Here is a 26,777-nt window from a genome sequence, read left to right on the forward strand (position 1 = left end):
CATTCTTTCATTTCAGATAACAGTCTAATTCTCCTTTAAATGCATCGATTGAACCAGTCTCCAGCACACGCTCAGACAGCATATTCCTGAATTTAACCTTTTCACTGTGTGAAAAACATTTTTCCCTGGCATAAAAATTCAAAACTCCATGAGGATGAAGGGACTTGAATAATAAAGTCCACGGGTGGAATCATCCCAGATTTGCACTAAGTGCAGTAGCCAGCAGGAAAAAGAACGCTTTACACACAATGCAATGGCAGCTTTTCACGACATATCATCCCAATCCCACCTCATTAATCGTGTATTTCCGGGAAACACACCATTTCACTGGCAGGCGACCTCCGATTTGTCTGCCATGCCGTCATCTCGCTGCTTCCTCATGCTGGGCGCCATATTTAAAGTGCAGCCGCACACCCGTCTCCCAGTGCTTCCAGCCCAGCACTGCTGCACAGAAGACATGGGCCCGAAAGGCAAGAAGACTGTAGCCCCCAGATTCAGTGATGCATTCCTGGACGCAGTGGAGGCCCTCAATAAAGTCCTCTACCCCTGCTCTGGGCGAAGACCAGCAAGCAAGGTCACCAATCCAGCATGGGAAGCGGTGGCAACAGTGGTCAGCGCCAACACCTTGCAAAAGAGAACATGAGAATGGTCTCATCCGTTCCACCAAGGTAACTCACTCTTCTCATCACTCACAACTCACACACTCACAAACCCATCACACATCCACAGGGATCTCACACCTCAAGGGACAACACCACTAACTCTCACACACACCCTCACATCTCCATCAGGCTCATATCCTCTGGAGCTCACGTCCTCTTCCCACCCATGGTTTCGCTCCACTCTTACATCTTACAGCCCCTTACTCCTTTCCCCCTCCCTACTCCTTCCTCCGCTCTTACTCCTTTCCCTCCCTACTCCTTCCTCCACTCTTACTCCTTTCCCTCCATACTCCTACCTCCACCCTTACTCCTTCCTCCCCCAGACTCCTTCCCTTCTCTGGACTCCTTCCTCCCCCAGACTCCTTCCCCTTCAGAACTCCTTCCTTCCCCTAAAGTCCTTCCCCCTCTGAACTCTTTCCCTTGCACCTTCTTCCCCCCTTTACACCTACATCTCCAATCGCCGTATTCTCCCACGTTACACCCTCCTTGCCCCGTACTACCCTCCCTTCCTCCTAACCTCAACCCCGACACCATCGTTTCCACTCTCCGAACCTCACCCCACCGACACCATCATTCCACCAACCCCCAAACTCACACCCCTCTCCCGACACACCTTCTGCTCCCAGTCATATCTAGACCTTCTGCTCCCACCCCCACCCCCGGTACACCTTCCTCACCCACTCACAGCTGGACCTTCCTCTCCATCCCCTTGACAGTCATCCATTGCAGACCATGGCCAAGACACTGATGTCCCGAAGCAAGCCCTCAATGGTGACCTTCCACTTTCCGTGAGCTCCTCACGGTGGAGCCGTATCCATGAGAATCCGCCCAGCATGCGATGCGCATTCCTCCAGGGTCCAGTAGCTGTGGGGCTCCAGCATCTTCTGGTCCTCAGATGTCTGCGATGTGAGCAAGGCCCTAACGATAAGTCCCAATTTCGGCATGTCACACTTGTCAAGACGTGTTCTGCACTGGCATGTTTTCCCGCCAACTTGGGCGGTAAATTTGACTTGGGGGCGATGATTCTGGCAAGCTAGACTTATAATGATATTCAGATGTATTACAATGAAGTTCCCGGCTTGTGGTGGTGGGAAACGTGGCCTGTCATTGACAGGCGGAGCGGACAGTTGCAAACTGGTTTCACGACATTGTGAAACCGATTTTTGGCCTTCCCGCCATATTGTCTGCTCATGGCTGCCACAATGCCCGCCAATGGGCACAGAAAATTCCGCCCCATATTTATCTCTGCGTCAGTCATTTTTTTGCTTTTAGGATCATGTCGGTGTTTGAAAAATATTTATCAAGGTTTTTTTCTCTCCTCTCTCACTTCAGGTTTACTGGTCTCCAAAATTGGATTAGAACACCCAGAAATTATTTACAAAAAATGTGAATTGTGTGATGCTGGAGGTGAGGAGTCGTACTAATGAGGAGTAAACATTTTCCATTCGTGACCCTCAGTTTATTTATGCCATAATCAGATATGCGAATGTCGCAATACTGAGGAGGATTTCACTCTGCACCTGAAATTGTAATCACATCCTTTAGAAGTGAGTTTATGATCTAACTTTGCATAATGCCTCGAAAGCATGATCAACCTGTGATGATTTTTCAGAATTCCACTCTAGCCACCTTTCTGCTTGAGTTAGATCCCAATTTCATGCCAATTATTTCCAAATTAGGGGGAGCTATTTTATACTGTGACTGCAAGGAACTGACTTGAGATGCCCAAACTTATTTCATGGGAGAACCTTTACAGTCAGCACTTTCATGCCATCAGGGTGAGCTTTGAATCTAAATGACAAACGTCAGAATTGCACGCTGATAGTCAAATTATATAGTTGCGTCAGCACTTGTTGACAAAAATGTCCAGCATGTCCAGCAATGCTTGGCCCTCCTCCTAAGCTCAGCCGAGAATGCCTTGTTATTCTATTGTGTACACTACAAGTGCTTGACCTTAGCCAACTGCATGATGATACATATCCCACATTACCTAGGTCCTCTTCTAAGATTTTTTAGGTTCTCTTTCTGCACACACCTGGGATTTCCTGCACATGGGAGATCAAGCGTTTTTTTTTATTATTCATTTATAGGACATGAGCATTTCTGGCAAGGCCTGCTTTTGGTGCACATCCCTAATTGGCTTTGAGCAGGTGGAGGTGAGTCGTCTTTTTGAACCGCTGCAGTCCATGTGGTGTAGGTACACCCACAATGCTGTTAGGGAGGGAGTTCCAGGATTTTGATCCAGTGGCAGTGAAGGAACAGCAATAAAATTCCAAGTCAGGATGGTGAGTGGCTTATAGGGAACTTGCAGGTGGTGGTTTTCCCCTGTGTTGCCTGCCCTTGTCCTTCTAAGTGGTAGAGGTTGCGGGTTTGGAAGGTGCTGTCAAAGGAGGCTTACATATGGTATACATTGTTGCCACTGTGCACCAGTGGTGGAGGGAGAAGTATTCTAGATGGTGGATGGGGTGCCGATGAAGCAGGCTTCTTTGTCCTAGATGATGACTTCTTGTGTGTCTTTTTTTATTCATTCAAAGAGTGTGGGCGTCGCTGGCTAGGCCAACATTATTGCCCGTCCCTAATTCCCCTTGTTCAGAGGGCAGTTAAGGGTCAACCATATTGCTGTGGGTCTGGAGTCTGTAGGCCAGGCCAGGTAAGGACAGCAGATCTCCTTCCCTAAAGGACACTAGTGAACCAGATGGGTTTTTACAACAATCAACAATGGTGATCATCAGACTTTTTTTAATTCCAGATTTTTTTTGGATTCAAATTCCACACCTGCCGTGGTGCCTTCAGTGTGAAGACGGGACGCCATCTCCACAAGGTCTGTGTGGTGGTTACTTCTATCAATGATAACATGGACAGCTGTATCTGCACAGGTAGATTGGTAAGGACGAGATCAAGTAGGTTTTTCCCTCTTGTTGGTTATCTCACTACTTGCTGTAGGCCTAGTCGGACAAATACTTCCTTCAGGACTCAGCCAGTTTGGTCAGTAACGGTGCTACCAATCCACTCTTGGGGTGGAATTTTACGGCCTCTCCCACCGGAAGGATTTTCTGGTCCTGCTGAAGTCAATGGGCTTTTGAGCGGCTTGCAGCATTTTACAGCCCTGCCCCCGGGGTTGTAAAATTCCACCCTTGGTGGTGGATAAGTCCCCCACCCAGAGTTGATTCTGTGCCCTTACTACCCTCAGTGTTTCTTCCAAGTGGTGTTCAACACTGGAAGAGCATTGATTCAGTAGCTGAGGGAACACAGTGGGTGGTAATCAGTAGGAGGATTCCTTGCCCATGTTTGACCTGATAACCTGAGACTTCATGAGGTCTGGAGTCAATGTTTTGTACTCCCAGGGCCACTCCCTCCTGACTGCATCCTGACTGTGGCACTGCGCTGCCACATCTAGTGGATCTGTCCTGCCTGTGGAACAATATATCCCGAGGGATGGTGGTGTCTGCAGCATTAGTTGTAAGGTATGATGCGATGAGTCTGACAATGTCAGGCTGTTGCTCGACTAGTTTGTAAGACAGCTCTCCTAACTTTCGCACAAGCCCCAGGTGTTTTGAGAAGGACTTTACAGGATTGACAGGGTAAGGTGTGCCTTTGTTGTTTCCGGTGCCTAGGTTGATGTAGAGTGGCCTGTCCAGTTTTATTTTTATTCAACTTTTCTGTAGCAGTTTGATACAACTGAGTGGCTTGCCAGGCCACTTCAGAGGGCAGTTAACAGTATTGTGGGTCTGGAGTTATATGTAGGCCAGATGGGTCAGAACACCAGATTTCCTTCCATGAAGGACATTAGTGAATCAGATGGATTTCTTTGACAATCCAGTTATTTCATGGTCACGATTACTGAGACTGGCTTTTTAGTCCAGATTTACTCATAGTCTCGAATTCATATTCCACCAACTGCCAGAGTGGGATTTGATTCATATCTCCAGCGAATGCCCAGGTCTCTGGATTACTAATCCAGTAATTGCAATATTACCATCATGCTTTGGTTCCTTTGCTCGGGAATGTAAATTGTTTTTAACATTCATTTAATTTCTCATGACAATGCTTACAGCCAAGAAATTTAAAAAATAGATCTCCTCGCACAAATTCTATTTGCCATAGTCTCTGCCATTACTACTTTTGCCTGTTTCGCTCCCTGCACCTCATGCACCCTTTTTCTTACTGTCCCTGCAACACTCCATTTGCCACCAACACTTTATCTCACAATCCTTCTCTCCCAAGGAAAATGGTAAAATCCCAAGGAGATGGTAAAACAAAGAGCAGAGAAGTGGGATTCACATACATAACTCCAGTTGAAAAACTATCATTTGCACAGATGCACTGGACCTAATGACCAACCAGCTGTGCTACACTTTCCATGATTCTATTATCTGTCTGTAAGACTCTCCTTTCCTCTGTTTACTTTCCTTCTTATATATCTCCCACTCTGTTTGTCTCTGACAAATATCCTTTCAGTCAATTACTCTACTGGCATCTTTGACATTTTGTTGAATCTAAATAGGGCAAGGGATGCTGCTGACAAAGGGAAAATCACATCATCCTCTGCAAGTAGCAAAATCTTTTCCCAGTCATAAAAAAAAATGCTGATGCTATATGTGCATCTTGCAAAAATATGTTGTTTGTGGTGCATTTACCAAATTATTCTGATTCATAACAATACCTTCCAAAGACAAAACATAGCATCATTTCTTATTTGTTAGCATTACCCACCCACCTACCCCCCTCACAGTTTCAGAGGTTACATTCCTTCAATTGGAATTCACCAGAATTTGAGAAACAGAGTGAGGCCGATGTGTTCCGATTGTGGTTCTTGCTCAGATCAAGGCTGATGCATTTAGAAAACTGCAGTCTGCTTGACAGTTAAGCCTCCATATAAGCAGACCCCATGCCCAAGGTAGGGAGTAGGCAGAGGGGTGTTGAAGTATTATTTTAGCACTATGAGTTTCTGCTTTGGGCACAATTGTGAAAGCACATTAAAAATTGCGCCGTTTCATAAAATTCATTTCGCATAATCACCAACAAAAATCTTCAATGAATGAGTACAATCAGGCAGAATAACAGAATATACCTTTCTTTTCTTTGATCTATTTTGGAGTGGTAACCAGGTGCAGTTTATTAATACAGCTGAAAATTGATTTATCACCTATAAATAAAGTATTTTAATAAGAGCACAGAACCCTTCAGCTGTGAGTAACCTAATTTTAAAAATATGTTTTTTGTGTAACTCACATTTAAAATTCCTCAAACCCTGGTTTGGCCATTTCACTTGAAGTGCACTGATGTTACTAATGGAAACAGGGGTAGATGGGACATTGTTGTTAACATATCTTTCATATACTATAAAACCAAGATGGCAGCTGAAAATGCTTATAAGAAATGTGAGGAGTGTTATTGCTTGCCTTCTGCTTTTCAGTTGCTGATTGGTAGAGCCTTTCTTATCTCTGCCATAATGTAGGATTCACAAGAGCCAAACTTGGTGCCTTCATTTGTTGAATTAATGCACTGAGTAATTAAAGGATTATTCATAGAAGCCTGAATCTCATGTAAGAGGACTGAACTTAAATCAATTCACTTGATCTGTCTGACTAGAAAGGCAAAACAATTCTCTGCTGAAGAAGTCTACTTCTTACTCATTAAGCACAAGATTCAGCTCAGTGGCACTTCATTAATGAGATTAATTACCACGGGAGCAGCAATTCTTTTCTGCATATGACCCTGAAGGAGCACTGTATTATAAAATATCACCCAACATCGTTCATATTGCACAATTCTGATTCAATCTGAAAAGTTGACAGACTGGGACTACTGTACCTTGGTCATTAGCCATTTTGTCAGGATGTTCAACTGTAAGAAAAGACAATACTATTAGATTCTGATAGCTTCAAGGAGAGACTTGTATGTGGAACCGACTATAAGTTTTGAAAAACAGGTGTAACACAAGTTGGTCGCATTGACTAACTGAAATAAAGGAGAAGCATTTTTACATTTACATTTCAAACAGATACAAAAAAAAAACCAGAAAGTCACAGAAAATATTTATCACGTAACTCACTCGACAGACTTCATAGAAGTCGCTGGGACTTTAAGTGATTTTATATTGCGAGACCTTTTTTTTAATAGAACAACTTAATTGAGGTTAAAAAGTGAACCTGTAAAATAAATACTTTTATGATAAAAAATTCCAAGTTAAACCCAACACATTCTGCACAATCTGCATTTAAGTGGAAGGTGACACATTTAAGCAGAGTTAACCAAGTACAAGATGTAATAAGGGATAAAAGGATATGTTGATAGTGTGAGATGAAGTAAAGCAGAAGGAGGCTTGTGTTGTGTATAAACAATGGCATAGACCTACTGAATCGATTGAGCTGTTTCTGAGTTGTAAAATTCTACGTAATTCCTTCATGACAATGCACAAGGTAATTTTATACTTGTTGATTTTGTCATTATTACTGATTACCACATCACTGCTTTTATGTCCAATCCTAGTGATAAATACTAACTATTCAATCAATGTTTTATTAACAATGTTGATGCCTGTGGTTAAGGATCTTTATGGCAGAGTATAACCACCCTTGAAGTGCTGGGATCTTCCCAACATTTACTTTCCTGTATCCCAAACTGGCAAAGTTTGCTTCTGGATTGTAAATACCTGAATCAAACAAAGACATGTTCAAAACTTATGCCTTAGATTCCAGCTGATGCTTACTACAAACTTCCTACAACATACCCTGTGTGGCGTGTTTCTGCCAATGAGTCTATGAAATAGGATTTCAAATGTTAGTTTGTCTGCGAATTATGTGGGGAAGGCGTTTTCATGACTTGGGAAGTTTAGGGACAAAGTATTGAACTCTTAAATCAAAAGATTGTACATTCATATCTCAGTTATAACAGATCAAGTTCAACTGTCCCCACTGAGTGAGCTTTACCAGTTCTCAGTTGTGGGAAAAATTTGCAGGAGCAAAGCTCTTCACTTCCCATTCACTCTACCAAGTGCAGAGCAGCTTTAATGCCTCTGACGATCCTCCCAAATAATAAAAAAGTAGGAGACAGTAGTGAAGGAAAAACTCAAAACAAAAGGCAAGGAGAAGAGAGAATTACCAATGTTATACCTTTCTCATCAAATCAGACAGTGTTAATTCACGTCCAAGTGTTTCTGGACTGGAAATTAGAAATTCACCATAAAGTAACACCAGCACCAGTAATCAGGCCATTTGCACCATCCAATTTGGAAATTGAGACAAATCGAGAAGAACATTTCCAAAATATATTTTAGGGACAGAATGTTGCCCTTGCCGGGTGCGCTTGGCAGAGGCGGTCGGGAAGCTGACCGCCGCCCGCGATAGGCACAGCACCGTAATTTCACATTGGTGGGCCAATTAAGGCCCGCCCAGCATGAAAGGCGGCTGGGGAAGCTCCGAGAAGGGGCGGACGGGGCTGGGCGCATGATATCCGCCGGGTCCAATGGCAACCTGGTGGCCGATTCAATAGCGGCCCAGGCAGCCCCTGGAAGGCTGCCATGGAAGGACTCGACGGATTCCAGTGCAGTTGGACACGGTAGGCAGGAGGGCAGGTCAGTGGGGCTGTTGGCCCCACATTTCTCCGATGCCCTCCTGGAGGAGGTGGCAGCCAGGAGGGAAACCTTTGTCCTCAGAGACGAGAGGAGGAGGTATCTGGGGTGAGCAGCCACAATATGGTGAGGCACACATGGGTACAGTGCTGGAAGCGCTTCAACGATCTGCTGCGATCGGGAAGGATGAGTACCGTGTTCGCATAGGTCGGTGTGCAGAACAGTTAAGGGCTGGCAACCCCCCCGTGGACCTGAGGGTTGTTAGAGTGTGAGTAGCAACTGTCAATGACGCTGGAGCTGGCCAAGAGGGTGAGCCCTGGCTGCTTGGACAGAGTGCCTTACAGCTCATGAATCGGCTGAGCCCTGCGAGGTGTTCCTCAGATGGGGTTGGCCAGGCTGCAATGGCGCTGCAGGTAGAAAGTGGACTAATCGATGCTCCTCTATCCTTCAAGGAGAAGACATCCCATAACAATATTGAGAAGTCATGAACTGGCAGGGGACCCCCACACCCCCCATCCTGACATGCTACGGTCAGGAGGCCCTGGAGCTGGAGAGGCACCATGCACTCGGTCAACCGGCCGCAGTGAGGTTGGGGTACCGGACGAAGGTAAGAGTGCAGTGCAATGAGGTGAGAATGTCGGCTACTGCAACCATTCTAGTGTAGTCTCTGTATTGATGTGAGCCTTGAACCTGGAGTCACCAATGATGATGGAAAAACGAGGGCACCATAATGCAGATATCTGTTGTCTCACCAGGGTGCCTGGCATGCACAGTGACAGTGTCAAGACTTAAACTATAGACATGTCCTTCTTGTCCCTTTTAGTCTCACCAGCAGACGGTCGCTAAGAGAAGCCTGAAGGCTCACCCCTGACCCCGGAGGACCACCATGCTGAGCATGCACCTGCGTCACACCCTCTCTGTCAAGCAGGCGCCAGCGCAGATACCAGCAACTCGGTGGGCCTATGATTGCCGCCTAGTATCTTATGCACATTGGTGAGGGCACTTCACACTCGCTTGAGGTGCAGGTGGAGGCAGAGAGTGCCCAGGGTGCTGGAGGACTGTTGGAGACCAGGACGATGTTCAGTTGATGGCTGGTGATGGGCCTCTGGAGTTGTCCCTGAGGTAGCAGCTGCTGGAAGTCCAGCAGGATGTGCGGGAGGATCTGGTGGAGATATATGAGGGTACATGCATGCCATGGTGTCCGTCTGGGAGGAGTCCCAGCGGAGCATGACCACTGCGTTGACCCTCATGGCCGAGTGCAATGCCTCCTCCATGGAGAGAGTGGTGAGTCTAATGGAGAGGCTGCTCCAGGAACTCAATCAGAGCTTCCTGGGGATGCGCTCGGACTTGCAAGCCCTCACACCGGCATTGACCTCAGCTGGTCAGAGTCAGTGTTGGAGATGAATTGGGCACCCAGTATCCCAGCTAGTGCCCGTCCATCAATGGTGAGCAGGGAGGTCCAATGCGACCTGATGTTGGTGCACAAGCTGCCTGTCATCTCTGCGGGCTCCTCTCAGGACGCTCTGGATAATGGCAGCCCCTCAGCCAGTGACCATTGCATCTGAAGAGGCTGCGGCTTCACAGACTCCACGGGCCAGAGGACGACCGCCAAAGTCATCAAGGCCAACAAGACAGCAGAGTGAGCAGGCTGTCTCCAATGCCGGTGCCAGCGAGGGGGGAGCACCTAGACGTAGCACCCGTAAACGTAAATGTAAAGCACCTTAAACACAAGACGGCCTCATCACGGGTGATATTTTGTTCCCCCATTTTGCTTTAACTTTTTTAATGGTGTGATTAAAAACACCGGTTAATGTTCATTTCAGCAATGTTTCACATTCACAATTAAATGAGATTTTAATTTTGTGCTATTGACCTCTGTATGATTCATTTGTTCTGTAGCTGCAGGGAAGGCCATTATGTAATGATGAACGTGTGTCTCCTGAAACTTTATTGCAAAGGCACAGTGTGTATGTTGGTGGCCAAGGAACTGGTCCTGTCAGGGATCAAGTGTGGAACCTGCAGCCCTGGCATGTGGTGGTCTTCATTTGGTAGGCTAGCTGAAGGAGCATTGGATCAAAGTGTTCCGGGTGTCCCTGCCTCCCTGGAGGTTACCCAGGTCAGCGTCCATGCCCTCAGCATTCTCCTCACTGTGCTCGTCCGAGGACTCACTACTGGTCTCATCATCTGTGCCCTGTGCAGCTGAGTCAAGATCCTCTTCCTCCACTGGGTCCCCCTTGCCAGTGCCAGATTGTGCAGAGAGCAGCATGCAACCACTACCAGTGACACCCACTCTGTGGGTACTACGGTGTGCCCCCTGAACAGTCCAGGCATTGGAAGCGCATCTTTAGAAGACCTATGGCTCTCTCTACCACCGCCCTTGTGGAGGTATGGCTCCTATTGTACCGCTGCTTGGCCTCTGTTCTTAGGTGGCAGAGAGGCATCATAAGCCACCTTTTCAGGGGATAGCCCTTGTCACCCAGCAGCCATCCATCCCATCGGGCTGGAGCACTGAAGAGCCTCAGGTCCTGTGAGTGTCTCAGGATGTAAGCATCATGGGAGCTGCCTGGGTATCTTGCACAGACTTGCAGAATCTGCATCTTGTGATCACACATTATCTACACGTTCATGGAGTGGAAGCCCTTCCTGTTGACGAAGGCACCAGGCTCACCTGCTGGCGCCTTGCTGGCCACATGTGTGCAGTCGATGGCACCCTGGACACGGGGGAACCCAGCAATTGCTGCAAAGCCTCTGGCTCGCTCAGCCTGGTTGGCCTCGTCCATACAGTAATGAATGAAAGTCAATACCCGCCTGAGTAGAGCTTCTGTCATCAGTTTGACGCAATTATGAATAGCTAATTGGGAAACTCCACAAAGATCCCCCATTGAGCCCTGGAAAGAGCTGGAGGCATAGCAGTTAGGGCCACCATGACCTTCAGCGCCACTGGCATGGGGTGTCCACCCACACAGTTGGAGCTGATCTCAGGGCCAATCATCTGACAAATGGAGGTCACTGCCTCCCTTGAGAGACGGAGCCTCCTTCGGCATTGCACCTCAGACATATTGAGGTAGCTGCATCACCGCCTGTAAACCCTGGCAGTGGGATAGTGCCATCTTCCGTGGTCCCTTCCACCTGGACTGCCTGCTGGCCCTGCGCCCCCCCACTTTGTGCCTGCACCTCTCCTCCCACAGGAGGCTCCCCTAGAAGCTGCACTGGGACACCTGGCCTCCTCTCCCTTCTGCCCCTCTCTTCCTCCTCAGGGGAGGTGCCAAGATTAGAGACCACAATCCCCAGTACCAGGGTTATGGAAGGCAGTCTGATACTTGGAAGGGCCTACATAGTCTGAATCCTCTGGGGGCCTGGAAGACAACAATGAGTCCTGAAATGAAGCCTAGAAATGCTCAGAATGCAGCCCTGAAGCGAGATGAAGCTGTCCAGTTCCCAAAATTAACCAGCAGCACACAGTCTCCAAAACTCCTCACAACTCATACTGACAATGCTGCTGACCCTTCTTAGCCCACCTGTGGATGGGTTTTTGCCAATTGTGGCCTGCCCATGCGACAGCCGAAAATTCACACGGGCTACATAAACTCGGAGTCAGTTGGGTGTGTCAAGGGCCTTAACCGGCCTCTTGATTAATGGCGGGCGCACCTCCGTCTCCCTCGGGGACCTGCCTAGCGAATTATCACCAGAGCGCGCATTGAAATCGGCATGCCCGGCCGACATCAACGCGCGTCATTTCATGCTCGAGTGGGTCAGGCGCACGCCCGCCCGCCCAGCGGAAAATTCTGCCCTATGTTTTTTTTTCAGAGGAAAGAAACGTTTGCGTTAGCAAGTGAAAATTCTTCCATATTTTGTAGCCACACAGTCACAGATTTGGTTCAGAGTAATGCTCCAATCACAGGTACACACCCTAAACTGAATCAATCTTAACATGTCCATTTCGACATGCTAATGAAGTTTTTGAGCAATTTAATGATAGTGGTAAATCATGGGCACCTCACTGCTGTCATCCAAAACTTTCTACAAATTGATTTGAGACAATGCCAAACTAACTTCAACAACAACAAAAAATGCTGGAAAAGCTCAGGAGGTCTGACAGCGTCTGTGGAGAGAAAGACAGAGTTAACGTTTCGAGTCTGTACAGAACGTTAACTCTGTTTCTCTCTCCACAGATGCTGCCAGACCTGCTGAGTTTTTCCAGCATTTTTTGTTTTTGTTTCAGATTTCCAGCATCCACAGTATTTTGCCTTTACCAAACTAACTTCATTTAGGACACTTACAGCCATTAAAGAAATGAGAATTTCATGCCACTAGTCAAATCAGATTTAAACTCAGGTCCCAGAGGTTAAATGACAGACCACCAACTCAGCCAACCAGTTTTGATTTTATAACTTTTTTTTAAAAAAATGCATATCTGCCAGCTCCCTTGGTATTTTGTAAAATCTACAAGTTGTCATGTTGAGATATTTAGAAACTCCCTGTGGGCTTAAAGAAATAATTAATGGGTTGAAAATTGATCCATTTACTAATGTTAACAAAGATGTTGGCATCAGTAAATGAAGGATCCCACTTTATACTTCTTTCACATAAATTAGTGAATGCAAGGATTCTCCTAGGTTACAGACAAGCCTCCAGAATGCAAAGTAGATAAGCAGGGAAATTTTCCTCATCTTCTGTTATTTTAGTAGAAGATCAGTAGAAACACTCCAGCTAAATGTTGTCCTTATCTCTTTACTTCATTTTTTTCTGAGTTGCCATAGGTCTCCCATTGGAAAACTCTCAGGGAAATAGCAGCAAGTGGACGACCTTTGGAAGTTTCAGCCTGCTCCACCATTCAACAAGATCATGGCTGATCTTCTACCTCAACTCCACCTTCTCGCACTGTCCCCACATCCCTTAATTCCCTTTGTACCCAAAAATCCATTGACCTATGTCTTGAATATACTCAATGACTGAGCATCCAAACTCTTTGAAGCAGAATTCCAAAGATTCACAACTCTTTGAGCGAATAAATTTCTCCTATCTCAGTCTTAAATGACCAAACCTTTATTCATGTTCTAGATTCCCCAAGCAGGGGAAATATTTTCTCAGCACCTACCTGTCGAGCTCCTTAAGAATTTTTCAATTAGATCATCTCTCACTCTCCTAAACTCCAGGGAATATAGGCCTAGTTTATTCAATCTCTCCTCACGGGATAATCCCCTCATCCTAGGGATGAGTGAATCTTCATTGCCCTACCCCTCAGGCAAGAATATCCTTCCTTAGGTAAGAAGACCAAAACTATACACAGTACTCGGAAATGTGGCCTCACCAACAAACAATGGCAGCCTTCCATCTTGTAAAACAATAGTTTGCTCTGCATTCAGTCAACTGTGTCTTAAGCATCGTCTGGTGTAGCTCAGGACCCCCACTCATGGCAGTCTTTGCTACAGAGGAAGGCAGTGGGCTGAGAAGGTGCAGGATTCACTGGCCTCTGTTTCTCTGGGCCCTCTTCCTAGCCAACTGACCTTTTCATTTCTGCTCACCTCTTCCAATGCCCTTCCCAACAGTAAGCCTTCAGAGGTCATGGCTGTCAGCGGCTGTATCTCACGTGTCAGTGTCAATGTCTGCCATCTTCATATCTTGCGTGGCTTCCTTCTAGCAGAGGTACAGATGTCCAGGAGGTCGTGACCCATTAGCCCGCTCACTGTTCAGAGGGTCTTTGAATATACAGCCATCATCCATCCAATGAACGAAGTCGTGCCAGTGCAGATAACTGAAATAAAAACTCAGCAGGTCTGGCAGCATTTGTGGAGAGAGAAGCTGAGTTAAAGTTTCAAATCCAATATGACTCTTCTTCCTCATACTGTACTCGAAAATTTAACTCTGTTTCTCCCTCCACAGTTGCTGCCAGGCCTGCTGAGATTTTCCAGCACTTTGTATTTATTTCAGATTTCCAGCACCTGTGGTACTTTGCTTTTATTCAAGTGCAGATATTGTTGGCTTAGTAATGAGTGAATGCTGCATGCTCCAGAACCTCTGAGTTGATGACCTTGCCCTGCCAAGAGATGCCGAGGATACACCTGAGACAGTGAAGATGGAAACTGTTCAGCCTTTTCTCCTGCCTGGCATATGTTGCCCAGGTCTCACCACTGGAGAGGAGTGCACTGAGGATGTAGGCTTAGTGGACTTGCAGTTTGGTGTTCTCGGTCAGGTTACTGTTGTTCCACACTCTGTTACTCCGCTTGGATATAACAGCTGCCGTTTTTGCAATGCATGTGTTGATTTCAGCACCACATAACAGATTGCTGGTGATTGGGGAGCCTAGATATGTGGAGCTATCAACAACCTCCAGCATCATATTGTTAATGATGTTAGATGGCAATATGGAAACTTCCTGGACCATGATATCTGGCTTCCTGATGCTGATGGTCAAACCAAGCTAGGGAACACAGTTTAAAAAATAAAAGGTCTCCCTTTTAAGATGGCGATGAGAAAACATTTTTTCTCTCAGAGGGTCATTAGTCTGTGGCATTCTCTTCCCCAGAAAGCAGTGGAGGCTGGGTCATTGAATTTATTCAAGACTGAGTACAATAGATTTTTGATAGACAAGAGATTCAAGGGCTATGGCAGGAAAGACAGGAAGGTGGAGTTGTTACCACAATAAGATCAGCCATGATCTTATAGAATGGTGGGACAGGCTCAAAGGGTTGAATGGCCTATGCCTAAGTCCTATGTTCCTTTGAGACAGTATGGAATGCTAGTGTGGCATGGTCAGCACAGAGAAACTCCCTGATGAAGACTTGGCACACCTTTGTCTTGGGCAAAGATGAACAGCTATGAACAGCTTTTTGTCAGTTCTGGTATGTAAGTAGATGTTCTCTGTAGATGAACTGAAGGCTATGACAGCAGCAAAGAGAAGAAGATTCCAAAGAGTGTCACTGTCAGAACACAACCCTGTTTGACCCCACTGCTGATCTCAAAGGGTTCCTATATTACTTTGTCATAGCTGACCTTATCTCTAATGTTGTCATGGAAAGGGGAGATCACATTGAGCAGCTTTGGAGGGCAACCAATTTTCTCCAGCAGCTTAAATAAACCACCTCTGCTCAAATGGTCAAATGGCTTAGTGAGATCAATGAAGGCAATATATAGTGGTCTCCTTTGTTCACAGTATTTCACTTGCAGCTGCTGGACTGAAAAGATCATGTCAATTGTAAATCTTCCAGTTCTGAAACTACACTGGAATTCAGAATAGATGTGTTTAGCCAGGGTCTGGAGTCTGACAAGGGCAACACAGGCAAAAAGTTTTCCCACAATGTTCAGCGGTGAGATGCCTCAATAATTGTTACAATCGCTTTGGGTTTCTTTGTTCTTGTACAGGGTCACAACTTTTGCATCATGCATATCCTGAGGCATGGGCCCCTCCCAGAGACAGAGAAGTTTCTGCAGATGCTGCAGGAGAGCCAGTTTCCTGTGCAACATCACTTGGAGCTTTGCCCATGGCAAGAGAGTCAATAGTTTCGCTAAGCTCCTCTACTGTGGGTTTGATATCCAGCTCTGCCATCACAGACAGGTTTTCCATGTTGTTTAGAGCTTCCATGGTGACCATGTTCCCTCCAGACTAAAACTCAAGGTAGTGTTACACCTATCTCTCCAACAGTTTATTGCAGTCAGCGATGACCTCCCTTGCTTTTGTTTTCAATGGAGCATTTTCTTTGTTGATGGACCTGTTGCCTTTTTGACCCTTTCGTCCATGTCCCAAGCATTCCCTGTGTTGAAGGGCATCTAATTATTCTGGCAAGGCTGTAAACAGTACTTTGAGACACCATCTACATTATCACACTCTCAATGTAAGGGAAGCAAGAGTGGAAATGTGCTGACTGGGTCAAGGCTAACATCACTGTGAGGGAACCTGACATGAAGCCAAGCGGTCTGCTCTCATTAATTAGAAGAGAGATCCGAGTGAGAAGCTTCTGAATGCAGTAAGAGCCGCTCGAAGTAAAGTCCAAGAGACTTCTAGGCAGTGTGCCAATTTCTATTGGTCTAATCAATGTCGTCTATAATTGTGGTAAGGCTTCTTTACTCTTATAATACAATCCCAGTAGTTTTGCTTGGCTTATGAACCTTTCATTATTCTGCACCACTAAATGTGAATTCAGTAGATTCCTCAGCAGTGGTGGAAAATACATTTAAAATCTGTTTAAAAAGTTTTATATATGAGTTTAAAATAGGAAGGTTACATAAAATAGCTCTTAATCTTCGCTTTTCCTTGATCTTCTCAAACCCATAATAAATGGAACTCTTATTCCCTCTGTTCCAGCACTAATAATACCAGAGGATCTAAAACAGACTTACAAAGCAGAAAGATGCATAACAATACACTGTCATGTTCTTTGACTACTGAACTATTAGCTGGGAGAGTCTTGCTTAAGCCAGGATAAATAAAAATTTAATACTGGTCCAGGAATGAATGGACAATAAGCTTTCAATCAATTGCTATATAAAAATTACCATCATGCACAATCAAACTATGCATCCACTCACACGAGGGAGGAGTATGAACAAATAATTGTCTATCATCTCACTTTGAAAAAAACAATTTGGAAAGAACCACCAGTCCTAAAGAAGGAATAGTTTGCCCCCGGCTCCACATATGACTAAATAAATGTTTTATATTGGAAAATCCCCAGATCTAAACTACTAGATTTCCAGGTCTAACACACAAAATGCTAGTTATCATTTGGCAAAAGATCTGGTATCTGTAGGGCCAGAATTTACTGCCTGATGTTTGTTAAACTTATCCATGGTCATTTGGTTTCCTTGAGCCTTTGCATGACAAATGTGTGATCAAATCATTGTGACACAGTCTACACGGGATCTGGGACCTGTGTCAATACAGCAACCAATGGTGTGCCTCCTTAACCCATAAGATTGAAGAATTGATAATGAACACCATAGAGTCTGAATCTGGAACTGCAAGTTAGAATATTGAATTCGATATCAGATCAGATACAATAAGTGAAATAAAAAGGAAAATAAATATTAGATTAAGTGAAAGAAGGATATGAAGGGTCAGAAAGAAAAAGTGAAAATCACAATTTAATTTACAATTTAAAAAAAATTCCAAAGGCAATTAAAAATTGAAGGAATTAGAGTCCACACTTGTAAAAGCTATTTTTCAGTGCCAGAGAAATTGGTCAGCAATTATTAAGACCATTAAAAAGTGTACCTAGCATGAAATGGACATGCCCTAACTTTTTTATCATGAATTTAGCCTGTATCTATGATGTAAATATAGGAACTTCATACTGTTTAATACATTTGAATAGGGAAACAGGCGTGATGAAGATAGCAACTTTCAGATTTTCACTTAACTGCGCATAAGCACTTCACTCAAGTTGCTATCTGATTTGTGCATAAGTAATGGAATGCCATTAACTTCACCGGAATTCTTAAAGTAACTTCTGGGCTGTCATTTTTAGATGTTTTTTGTTTTGATATCCATACTTAGCTGTATGTATAGAAGCAATGGGCAAAAGACATACACAACTATTTGGCCAAAGGGATGAATGGAATTGTAGTGTGCTCCTTAGATTCATGCATCTAGTTAGTTTTGTGAATTTTAAAGGCCCAGTTTGCAGATTTTCAAGAAATATTCAGGAGATATTTCTTTAAAGGCAAGAATGAACACACACGGCACAATAAAACTACAAAAGCACGCTCTGGCCTTTTCATTACAATTCATATACCACCAGATTTGTCCATGTATGTTAAATAAACAGTAAATAGAAGAATATTAGAATACTCAGCTTACTTCATTCATGAAGGAAAGCAACAAAATTTATTGGCAAATTATCACAGCTTCCTTGCACATATAAAGCAATATTCCTTTCTAAATCCTATGTCAAAAGAACTTCAAAGCTCCTCTACTCTGCCTTCTGAAGATGCCTGAAATTATTTTCTGAAGATCTCCTTCTGAATGACAGAATTATATTAAATTTTCCGACAAATTAATCCTTTTCAATGCAAAGCTACATTATTAGCACACTCTGTAACTCTATTAATGCACACAGAATGATATATTTTAAATATTGGTGCTGGAATCCAACCTTTTGGTGTTTTGAACAGAATAGGATCAGACAGGGGTCCCAGGCCTTTGGCATTTCGTCCTTGAATTCGGAAATAGTACACTGTGTCCAAATTGAGATCCAGAATCTGATGGGTCAGTCTATCACCACTCACTGACTCCATTGCCCATTCATCAATCGGTGCATTCTTCTCTATTGTATAAAACAAAGAATAGCCTAAAGGTAAAGGAAAAAATCATTAGGACTATTTTGTGATTACAATGCATTAATGAGATGGGTTCACCTTTTGTGTGATATCCACAGTATTTGTATTGTAGAATTGGATGCAATGTCACCACACAATAAATTGATTTACCTTGACCCCTTTAATGTAGGAAATATCCCAAGGTGCTTCAAACAGGAGGAAGAGATGACTAAAAATATGGTTGAAAATGAGAAGGTTTCTAAAGCTGGTTAGAGGAGCAACAAGGTGAGTGTGTTTAGGGAAGGAATTCCAGACTGTAGGGTCTTTAAAGGCTCTTCCATCAATGATGTAGAGGACAGGGGCAATAGAGAGGAAGCCAGAGCTGGAATAGCTAAGGGCACAAGCTGGGACATAGGACAGTAGGGGATTGCAGGAATAGAATGCTTCAAGGCTATGGGGAAATCAACAAAAGAGGCAATATTGATCTCACTGAAAACCAATAGGGAGCAATTAAGAGCCAGTAATCAAGCAATGTCAAGACTTTATTTGGTGCAAGCAGTGTGTATCTGAGCTGGACAGGCCAGAAAGGTCACAAAATCTATCCTCCGTTTATGCTAAATTTCCGATCCCATCTGAGTGGCACTGTCTGTATTACAATTGGTCTTAGCACTCCTGAATTAGGGAGGAGTAAATTTCTGCTCTGGATCAGTCTCCAGTGGCCAAGGTTGGAAATGCTTTTGTGTGAAGATCATGTGAAGGCAGGATTTTCTATTTTCAGGGTCTTCTTATACTCAGCTATGATAGTCTGCTGCTGACAGTTATCATCTAGGCTCACACATGAGGAATGACTACTTAGGCAAGATATCAGAGGTGCATCCATGAAACCATTATTCAGCAAGTGGGGAGAAAATTGAAAGTAGTCAGTAATTGAATGATATTTTTACCATGGGAAGAAAACTTCAGCACTTTATAACTATCACTTTCATCCTGAATTAAATTAGAGCCTTCAAATCACACTAAGCTATTTATTTCTAGCTGGCATAGCTTGCATTGTTAACTGGTTCTCTCCACGTAGTTGTATAAGTGACATCAGCAACAAGATTAACAATTGTGCCCCAATCATTGAGATTTGGCAATATACTCGTCAACAATTTGATTAATAGGGTTTAGCTCAATTGGTAAATATTATAAAAGTTAATAATTCATGTCCCTGAAATATAGGAACAGGAATAGGTCCTTCGGCCCCTCGACCATGTTTCACCATTTGATTAGATCATGGCTGATCTGTATCTTCACTTCATTTACCCACCTTTCTTCCAATACCCTTAATATCCTTACCTAACAAGATGGTGATTTATCTAGGGCAATTAGAGATGGGAAATAAATGTTGGCCTTGCCAGGGATTCCAATACCCCTTGAATGAATTTTTAAAAGGCCGAGCTCTAATTTTAAGGCTGTGTCCCTTTGTTCTGGACTTGCCTACCAGCGAAAATAATTTTTATCCATCTATCCTATCTACTTCTCTTAAACAAATTAGTTAAAACATCCCCTAATCTTATATGCACAAGGGATTGCAAGCTTAATCTGTGCAACCTCCCCTCATAATTTAATCTTTTTATCCCTGGTATCATTTTGGTGAATCTGCACTGTACCTGGTAATAGGCCAATATGTCCCATCTGAGGTGAAGTACCCAGGGCTGAACACAGCGCTTTAAATTGGGTCTAAACAGCACTTTATAATATTTTATCATAATTTCCATCCATTTGTATTCCAGCCCCATTAAAGTTCAAAATTAAATTAGCCATTTTAATTATATTTTTGTACCTGTCCATTAGTTTTTAAACAATTTCTGTACCTGGGCCCCTAAATCCCTCTGGCACTCCATTGTTTCTAGATTTTCACCTTTTACAAGAAACTTTGTTCTAACTTTCTTAGGTGTCCAAAGTAGATGATCTCATACTTTATATCTCTTGTTCATCCTTCAAGGTGAAGGTGACCATGTCTATCATCTGGCATATTTGGCAGGGTTCCGGTGCATGCCTAGGTGACTGCTAATACTGATGCACCCAGGAGGTTCTGTTGCAAGTAGAACAGGATACCACAGATGATTAAGTTTTGGACAAGCTGCTGGCTCGGGATTTCCTCTCCTTGCATTTTCTATTTGCCTTTGACATATGCCTACTTTCGCTTTTCATTTGGTTATGCCGGGTGCAGTGATCGTGGGCGAGCTTTCCCCAGGACTTGAGGTCAATATCAAAACTGTTAGGTGAAGCTTTCTTGAGTGTCCTAGCAGCATTTCCTTTGGCTGCCTTGAAAGTGCACCCCAAACTCAAGGTCTCCATAGAAGATTCACTTTGGTTAGTGAATGTCAGGCATTCTGGCTACAGGACCAGCCAAATTCAGATGTGACTGTCTCAATATGGTGCGGATGCTTGGCATGTCAGCTCAAGTGAGCATCTCAGTGACTGGTAGTTTGTCTTGCTGTCTGATTCTCAGAGGCTTCCGAATTCAGCTCATGCGAAAGTTGGCATGGCACTTGTACACAATCCAAGTCTCACATGCATACAGCAGAGTGGGCAGGACTATAGCTCTGCAGACTTTCAGTTTGGGAGACAGACTTGCTCCTCTTTGTTCCCAATTGATGTTTGAAGTCTGCCAGAGGATACACTTGCTTTGGCAATTATTGCGTGTATCTTGTCATCAATATTGACAGCTCAAGAGAGTATACTGCTGAAACACTTGAACTTATCCACTGCTAGACAGTTCCATGATGGCATGCTCGCACATGTCCTAAAAGATGGTGAGTCTTCTGACCCATCCCAGTCACTACTGGAGTTAAATAGGGCTCCATGCTAGTGCCAACCCTTTTCAGTTTGTTTTTCTCTGCCATGCTCTTTCATCTCATTTCATTTCAGATACATAATTCCCTGAAAGTGGCGTCACAGGTATACAAGGTTGTAAAGAAAGCTTTTGGCATACTGGCCTTCATAAATCAAAGTATTGAGTATAGGAGTTGGGATGTTATGATGAGGTTGTATAAGACATTGGTGAGGCCAACTGTGGAGTATTGTGTGCAGTTCTGGTCGCCTAACTACAGGAAGGATATCAGTAAGATTGAGAGAGTGCAGAGAAGATTTACTAAGATGTTGCCGGGTCTTAAGGAGTTGAGTTCCAGGGAAAGATTAAACAGGTTAGGACTTTATTCCTTGGAGCGTAGAAGAATGAGGGGAGATTTGATAGAAGTTTACAAAATTGTGAGGGGTATAGACAGAGTAAATGCGAGTAGGCTCTTTCCACTTAGATTAGGAGAAATAAACACGAGAGGACATGGCTTTAGGGTGAAAGGGGAAAGGTTTAGGGGGACATTAGGGGGAACTTCTTCACTCAGAGAGTGGTGAGAGTGTGGAACGAGCTACCATCTGACGTGGTAAATGCGGGCTCACTCTTAAGTTTTAAGAATAAATTAGATAGATACATGGATGGGAGAGGTCTGGAGGGTTATGGACTAGGTGCAGGTCAATGGGACTCGCGGAATAATATTTAGGCACAGACTAGAAGAACCGAATGGCCTGTTTTCTGTGCTGTAGTGTTCTATGGTTCTATCTCCATATAGCTCCTGAGATCTGCCCATGGATACTGGGTGGGTGGTTCTGGAAGTGGCAGGGGTATGAGCGGACATGGGGGTTGGGTGTGGGGCATGAGTTGGCATAGAGGTAGTATAGTTGTATGAGGGGGCATGGAGGTGATTGTGGACCATGAGGGGGTAGAGAGGTAGCATGGGGATATGAGGTGTATGGGTGGGCATAGGGCATGAGTTGGCATGGAGATGGCATAACCAAGGCCAACAGAATGGAGTAAGTTTCATGCAAGTATGCATCATTAGAAACTGTCAACTAACAAAGGAATCCCTTTCAACCAGTCAAAGCAATTCTCTTCTTCGTTATCTCCTCCATTTTCTGCAAAATATGCATATTGCTTCCTGTCAAATTTTGGCACCCTCACTTTGTCTGTCACCGTTATTGTAATGTATTAATTAGAGGGAGCTAAGTGAATGAATTTCTTAAAATCCAGAATTACTCTTCGATAGACGGAAGTAGAATGACACTGTCAAATAGAAACAAACACCAGGTCCCAAAATCTTAAATATATTAAAAAACTTACATCTGTGCATAATTCCTAAGAACTTTTCGCATTATAAATTCCCATTGCTATATTAATAATAGAAATACTATGTGAACTTGCTATGCCGTAATAACGCTGTTCAGCCAGTGGTAATGTTGTATTGCCCCAGATTTGCATGCCCTGTTTCTCAGTATTTCCTATTTTACCATAAATAATACTATAAAATCAACACAAACTGTCTCAAAAATAAGGACAGAATCTATGACTCTAAAATGGGGGATCAATTATTATTCACCCTCTAACCTTGCTTTTGAAGTCTTAAGTTGAAATTGGACCTGATCATGCCCATTTTTTAGATTTTTGGAGAAAAAAGATCGAATTTCATGGGACTATGTCCAACCTGAAATATGTTGGGCCAAATCATATTCAGGTGTCCCAGCGAGTCACATAGAAGGGGCACCAGGCATCTTACGTATCACAGAATCATAGAATCATAGAGTGCAGAAGAGGCCCATCGAGTCTGCACCAACACGTGAGAAACAACTGACCTACCTACCTAATCCCATTTACCAGCACTTGGCCCATAGCCTTGAATGTTAAGATGTGCCAAGTGCTCATCCAGGTACTTTTTAAAGGATGTGAGGCAACCTGCCTCCACCACCCTCCCAGGCAGTGCATTCCAGACCATCACCACCCTCTGGGTAAAAAGGTTTTTCCTCGCATCCCCCCTAAACCTTCTGCCCCTCACCTTGAACTTATGTCCCCTTGTGACTGACCCTTCAACTAAGGGGAACAGTTGCTCCCTATCCACCCTGTCCATGGACCTCATAATCTTGTACACCTCGATCAGGTCGCCCCCCCCAAGTCTTCTCTGCTCCAACAAAAACAACCCAAGTCTATCCAACCTCTCTTCATAACTTAAATGTTTCGTCCCAGGCAACATCCTGGTGAATCTCCTCTGCACCCCCTCCAGTGCAATCACATCCTTCCTGTAATGTGGCGACCAGAACTGCACACAGTACTCCAACATGACCTCTCTACTTTTGTAATCTATGCCTCGATTGATAAAGGCAAGTGTCCCATATGCCTTTTTCACCACCCCACTAACATGCCCCTCTGCCTTCAGAGATCTATGGACACACACGCCAAGGTCCCTTTGTTCCTCAGAACTTCCTAGTGCCATGCCATTAATTGAATACTTCCTTGTCAAATTACTCCTTCCAAAGTGTATCACCTCACATTTTTCAGGGTTAAATTCCATCTGCCACATATCTGCCCATTTGACTATCCCATCTATATCTTCCTGTAGCCCAAGACACTCAGCCTCACTGTTAACCACCCGGCCAATCTTTGTGTCATCCGCAAACTTACTAATCCTACCCCCAACATAGTCATATATGTTGTTTATATAAATGACAAATAATAGGAGACTGAGCACAGATCCCTGTGGTATGTCACTGGACACTGGCTTCCAGTCACTAAAGCATCCTTCTGTCATCACCCTCTGTCTCCTACAACTAAGCTCATTTTGAATCCAACTTATCAAATTACCCAGTATCCCACGTGCATTTGCCTTCTTTATAAGTTTCCCATGTGGGACCTTGTCAAAGGCTTTGCTGAAATCCATATAAACTACATCAACTGCACTACCCTCATCTACACACCCGGTCACCTCCTCAAAAAATTCAATCAAATTTGTTAGGCATGACCTCCCTCTGACAAAGCCATGCTGACTCTCCCTGATCAAACCTTGTCTCTCCGAGTGGAGATAGATTCTCTCCTTCAGAATTTTCTCCAATACTTTCCCCACCACTGACGTGAGACTCACTGGTCTGTAGTTCCCTGGATTATCTCATCAACCCTTCTTAAATAGCAGAAACACATTAGCTGTTTTCCAGTCCTCTGGCACCTCCCCCGTGGCCAGAGAGGAATTAAAAATTTGGGTCAGAGCCCCTGCGATCCCCTCCCTTGCCTCCCTCAGCAGCATATAACACAAATCATCCAGACCTGGAGATTTGTCCACTTTTAAGCCTGCCAACACCTCCAATACCTTGTAACTCCCTATATCAATTTGCTTCAGAACCTCGCAGTCTCTCTCCCCGAGTTTGATACCTTCATCCTCATTCTCTTGGGCGAAGACAGATGTAAATTATTCATTCAACACTCTGGCGATGTCCTCTGGCTCCACCCATAGATTTCCCCCTTGCTCCCTAATGGGCCCTACTCTTCCCATTGATATACTTATAGAATATCTTGGGATTTTCCCTACTTTTACCAGCCAGAGCTTTCTCATATCCCCTCTTTGCTCTCCTAATTGCTTTCTTAAGCTCCACCCTGCACTTTCTGTACTCCACTATTGCCTCCGCTGATTTGCTTCCCTTGTACCTGCTAAAAGCCTCTCTTTTCCTTCTCATCGTAACCTGAATATCTCTGGTCATCCATGGTTCTCTGGGCTTGTTACTCCTTCCTATCACCCTAGAGGGAACATGTTGAGACTGTACCCTCCCCATTTCCTTTTTGAACGCCCCCACTGCTCCTCTGTAGATTTCCCCACAAGTAGCTGTTCCCAGTCTACCTTGGCCAGATCCTGCCTTATTTTACTAAAATCCACTCTCTCCCAATCCAAAACATTTTTTTGCAACTTGTCTATTTCTTTGTCCACAATAAGCTTAAACTGTACTATGTTGTGGTCACTATCACTAAAATGCTCGCCCGCCACCACCTCAGCCACCTGTCCGGCTTCATTCCCCAGAATTAGGTCCAGCCCTGCGCCGTCCCTTGTTGGACCCTCTACATGTTGACCTAAAAGGTTCTCCTGTACACATTTCAAGAAATCCACTCCATCCAAGCCCTTAACAGTATGTCTATCCCAATTAATGTTGGGAAAGTTGAAATCACCTATTATAATTACCCTATTGTTATTGGTTTTTCACACCTCCGCAAATTGTGCACATATTTCCTCCTCAATTTCCCGCTGACTATCTGGGGGTCTATAATAAACACCTATCAATGTGGCTGCCCCTTTTTTATTGCTAAGCCCTACCCACAGAACTTCATTCGATGCCCCCTCCAAGATATCATCTCTCCTTACTGCAGTAACTGGCTCCTAAACTATTAATGCAATGCCTCCTCCTCTTTTACCCCCTCCACTGTCTCACCTGAAGATTCTATATCCTGGAATGTTGAGCTGCCAATCCTGCCCCTCCCTCAACCACGTCTCAGTGATGGCTACTACATCACAATTCCACGTGTCAATACTCACCCTTAACTCATCCGTTTTACCTATAATACTCCTGGCATTAAAGTATAGGCCATCCAGCCTTGCCTTACTGCCTTGAAACTTAATGCAGCTGTACTCCCTCTGACTTGATTGTTTTACTGTGTCATGATGTGTCCCTATTCTGCTAACATTTTGTGTCCCCTCCCCCTGCTGAATTAGTTTAAACTCCTCCCAACAACACTAGCAAACTCACCTGCAAGGATGTTAGTCCCACTCTGGTTCAGATGTAGACCGTCCTGCTTGTTCAGGTCCCACCTTCCCCAGAAACGGTCCCAGTGATCCAGGAATCTAAAACCCTCCCTCCTGCACCAACTCTTAAGCCATGTATTAATCTGCGCTATTCTCCTATTTCTGAGCTTGCTAGCATGCGGCACTGGGAGTAATCCAGAGATTACAACCCGAGAGGTCTTGCTTTTTAGTCTATTGCCTAACTCCCTGAATTCTTGATGCAAGACCTCATCCCTCTTTCTACCTATGTCATTGGTACCAACATATACCATGACCTCTGCCTTATCACCCTCCCCCTTCAGGATGCCCTGCAACTGTTCAGTGACATCCCGGACCCTGGCACCAGGGAGGCAACGTACAATCCTGGAGTCATGTTGACGGCCAAAATAGCGCCTATCTGTTCCTCTGACTATAGAATCCCCTATTACTATTGCTCTTCCTCCCTTCCTCCCCTCCTGTATAGACAGGCTGCTTGTGGTGCCAGAAGCTTGGCTCTGTCTGCACTCCCTGGAGGAACCAGCACCCTCGTCATTCTCCAAAATGGAATACCAATTTGCGAGCGGGACCCCAGGGGGCTCCTGAACTACCCGCCTGTTTCTCTTGGACTGCCTGGTGGTCACCCATTCCTTTACTTCCTCAAGTCCCTTCATCTGCGGT

The 26,777-nt window shown here is 44.5% G+C and overlaps 1 protein-coding gene across 1 annotated transcript in view; it reads right to left on the reverse strand.

The window, feature by feature from the left end:
• Nucleotides 1–26,777, reverse strand: part of dcc (DCC netrin 1 receptor) — a gene marked incomplete at its 5' end in the record, with an annotated part of 921,129 nt that overhangs the window by 125,631 nt on the left and 768,721 nt on the right. Inside the window, 2 exons of the mRNA XM_078539210.1 lie at nucleotides 6,477–6,509; nucleotides 18,327–18,521. Of these exons, the coding sequence (XP_078395336.1) occupies nucleotides 6,477–6,509; nucleotides 18,327–18,521 (228 nt within the window). The remainder of the gene's footprint in view (nucleotides 1–6,476; nucleotides 6,510–18,326; nucleotides 18,522–26,777) is intronic.

The sequence above is a fragment of the Cetorhinus maximus genome, chromosome 1 (assembly GCF_964194155.1).
Source record: "Cetorhinus maximus chromosome 1, sCetMax3.hap1.1, whole genome shotgun sequence".
Classification (NCBI taxonomy): domain Eukaryota; kingdom Metazoa; phylum Chordata; class Chondrichthyes; order Lamniformes; family Cetorhinidae; genus Cetorhinus; species Cetorhinus maximus.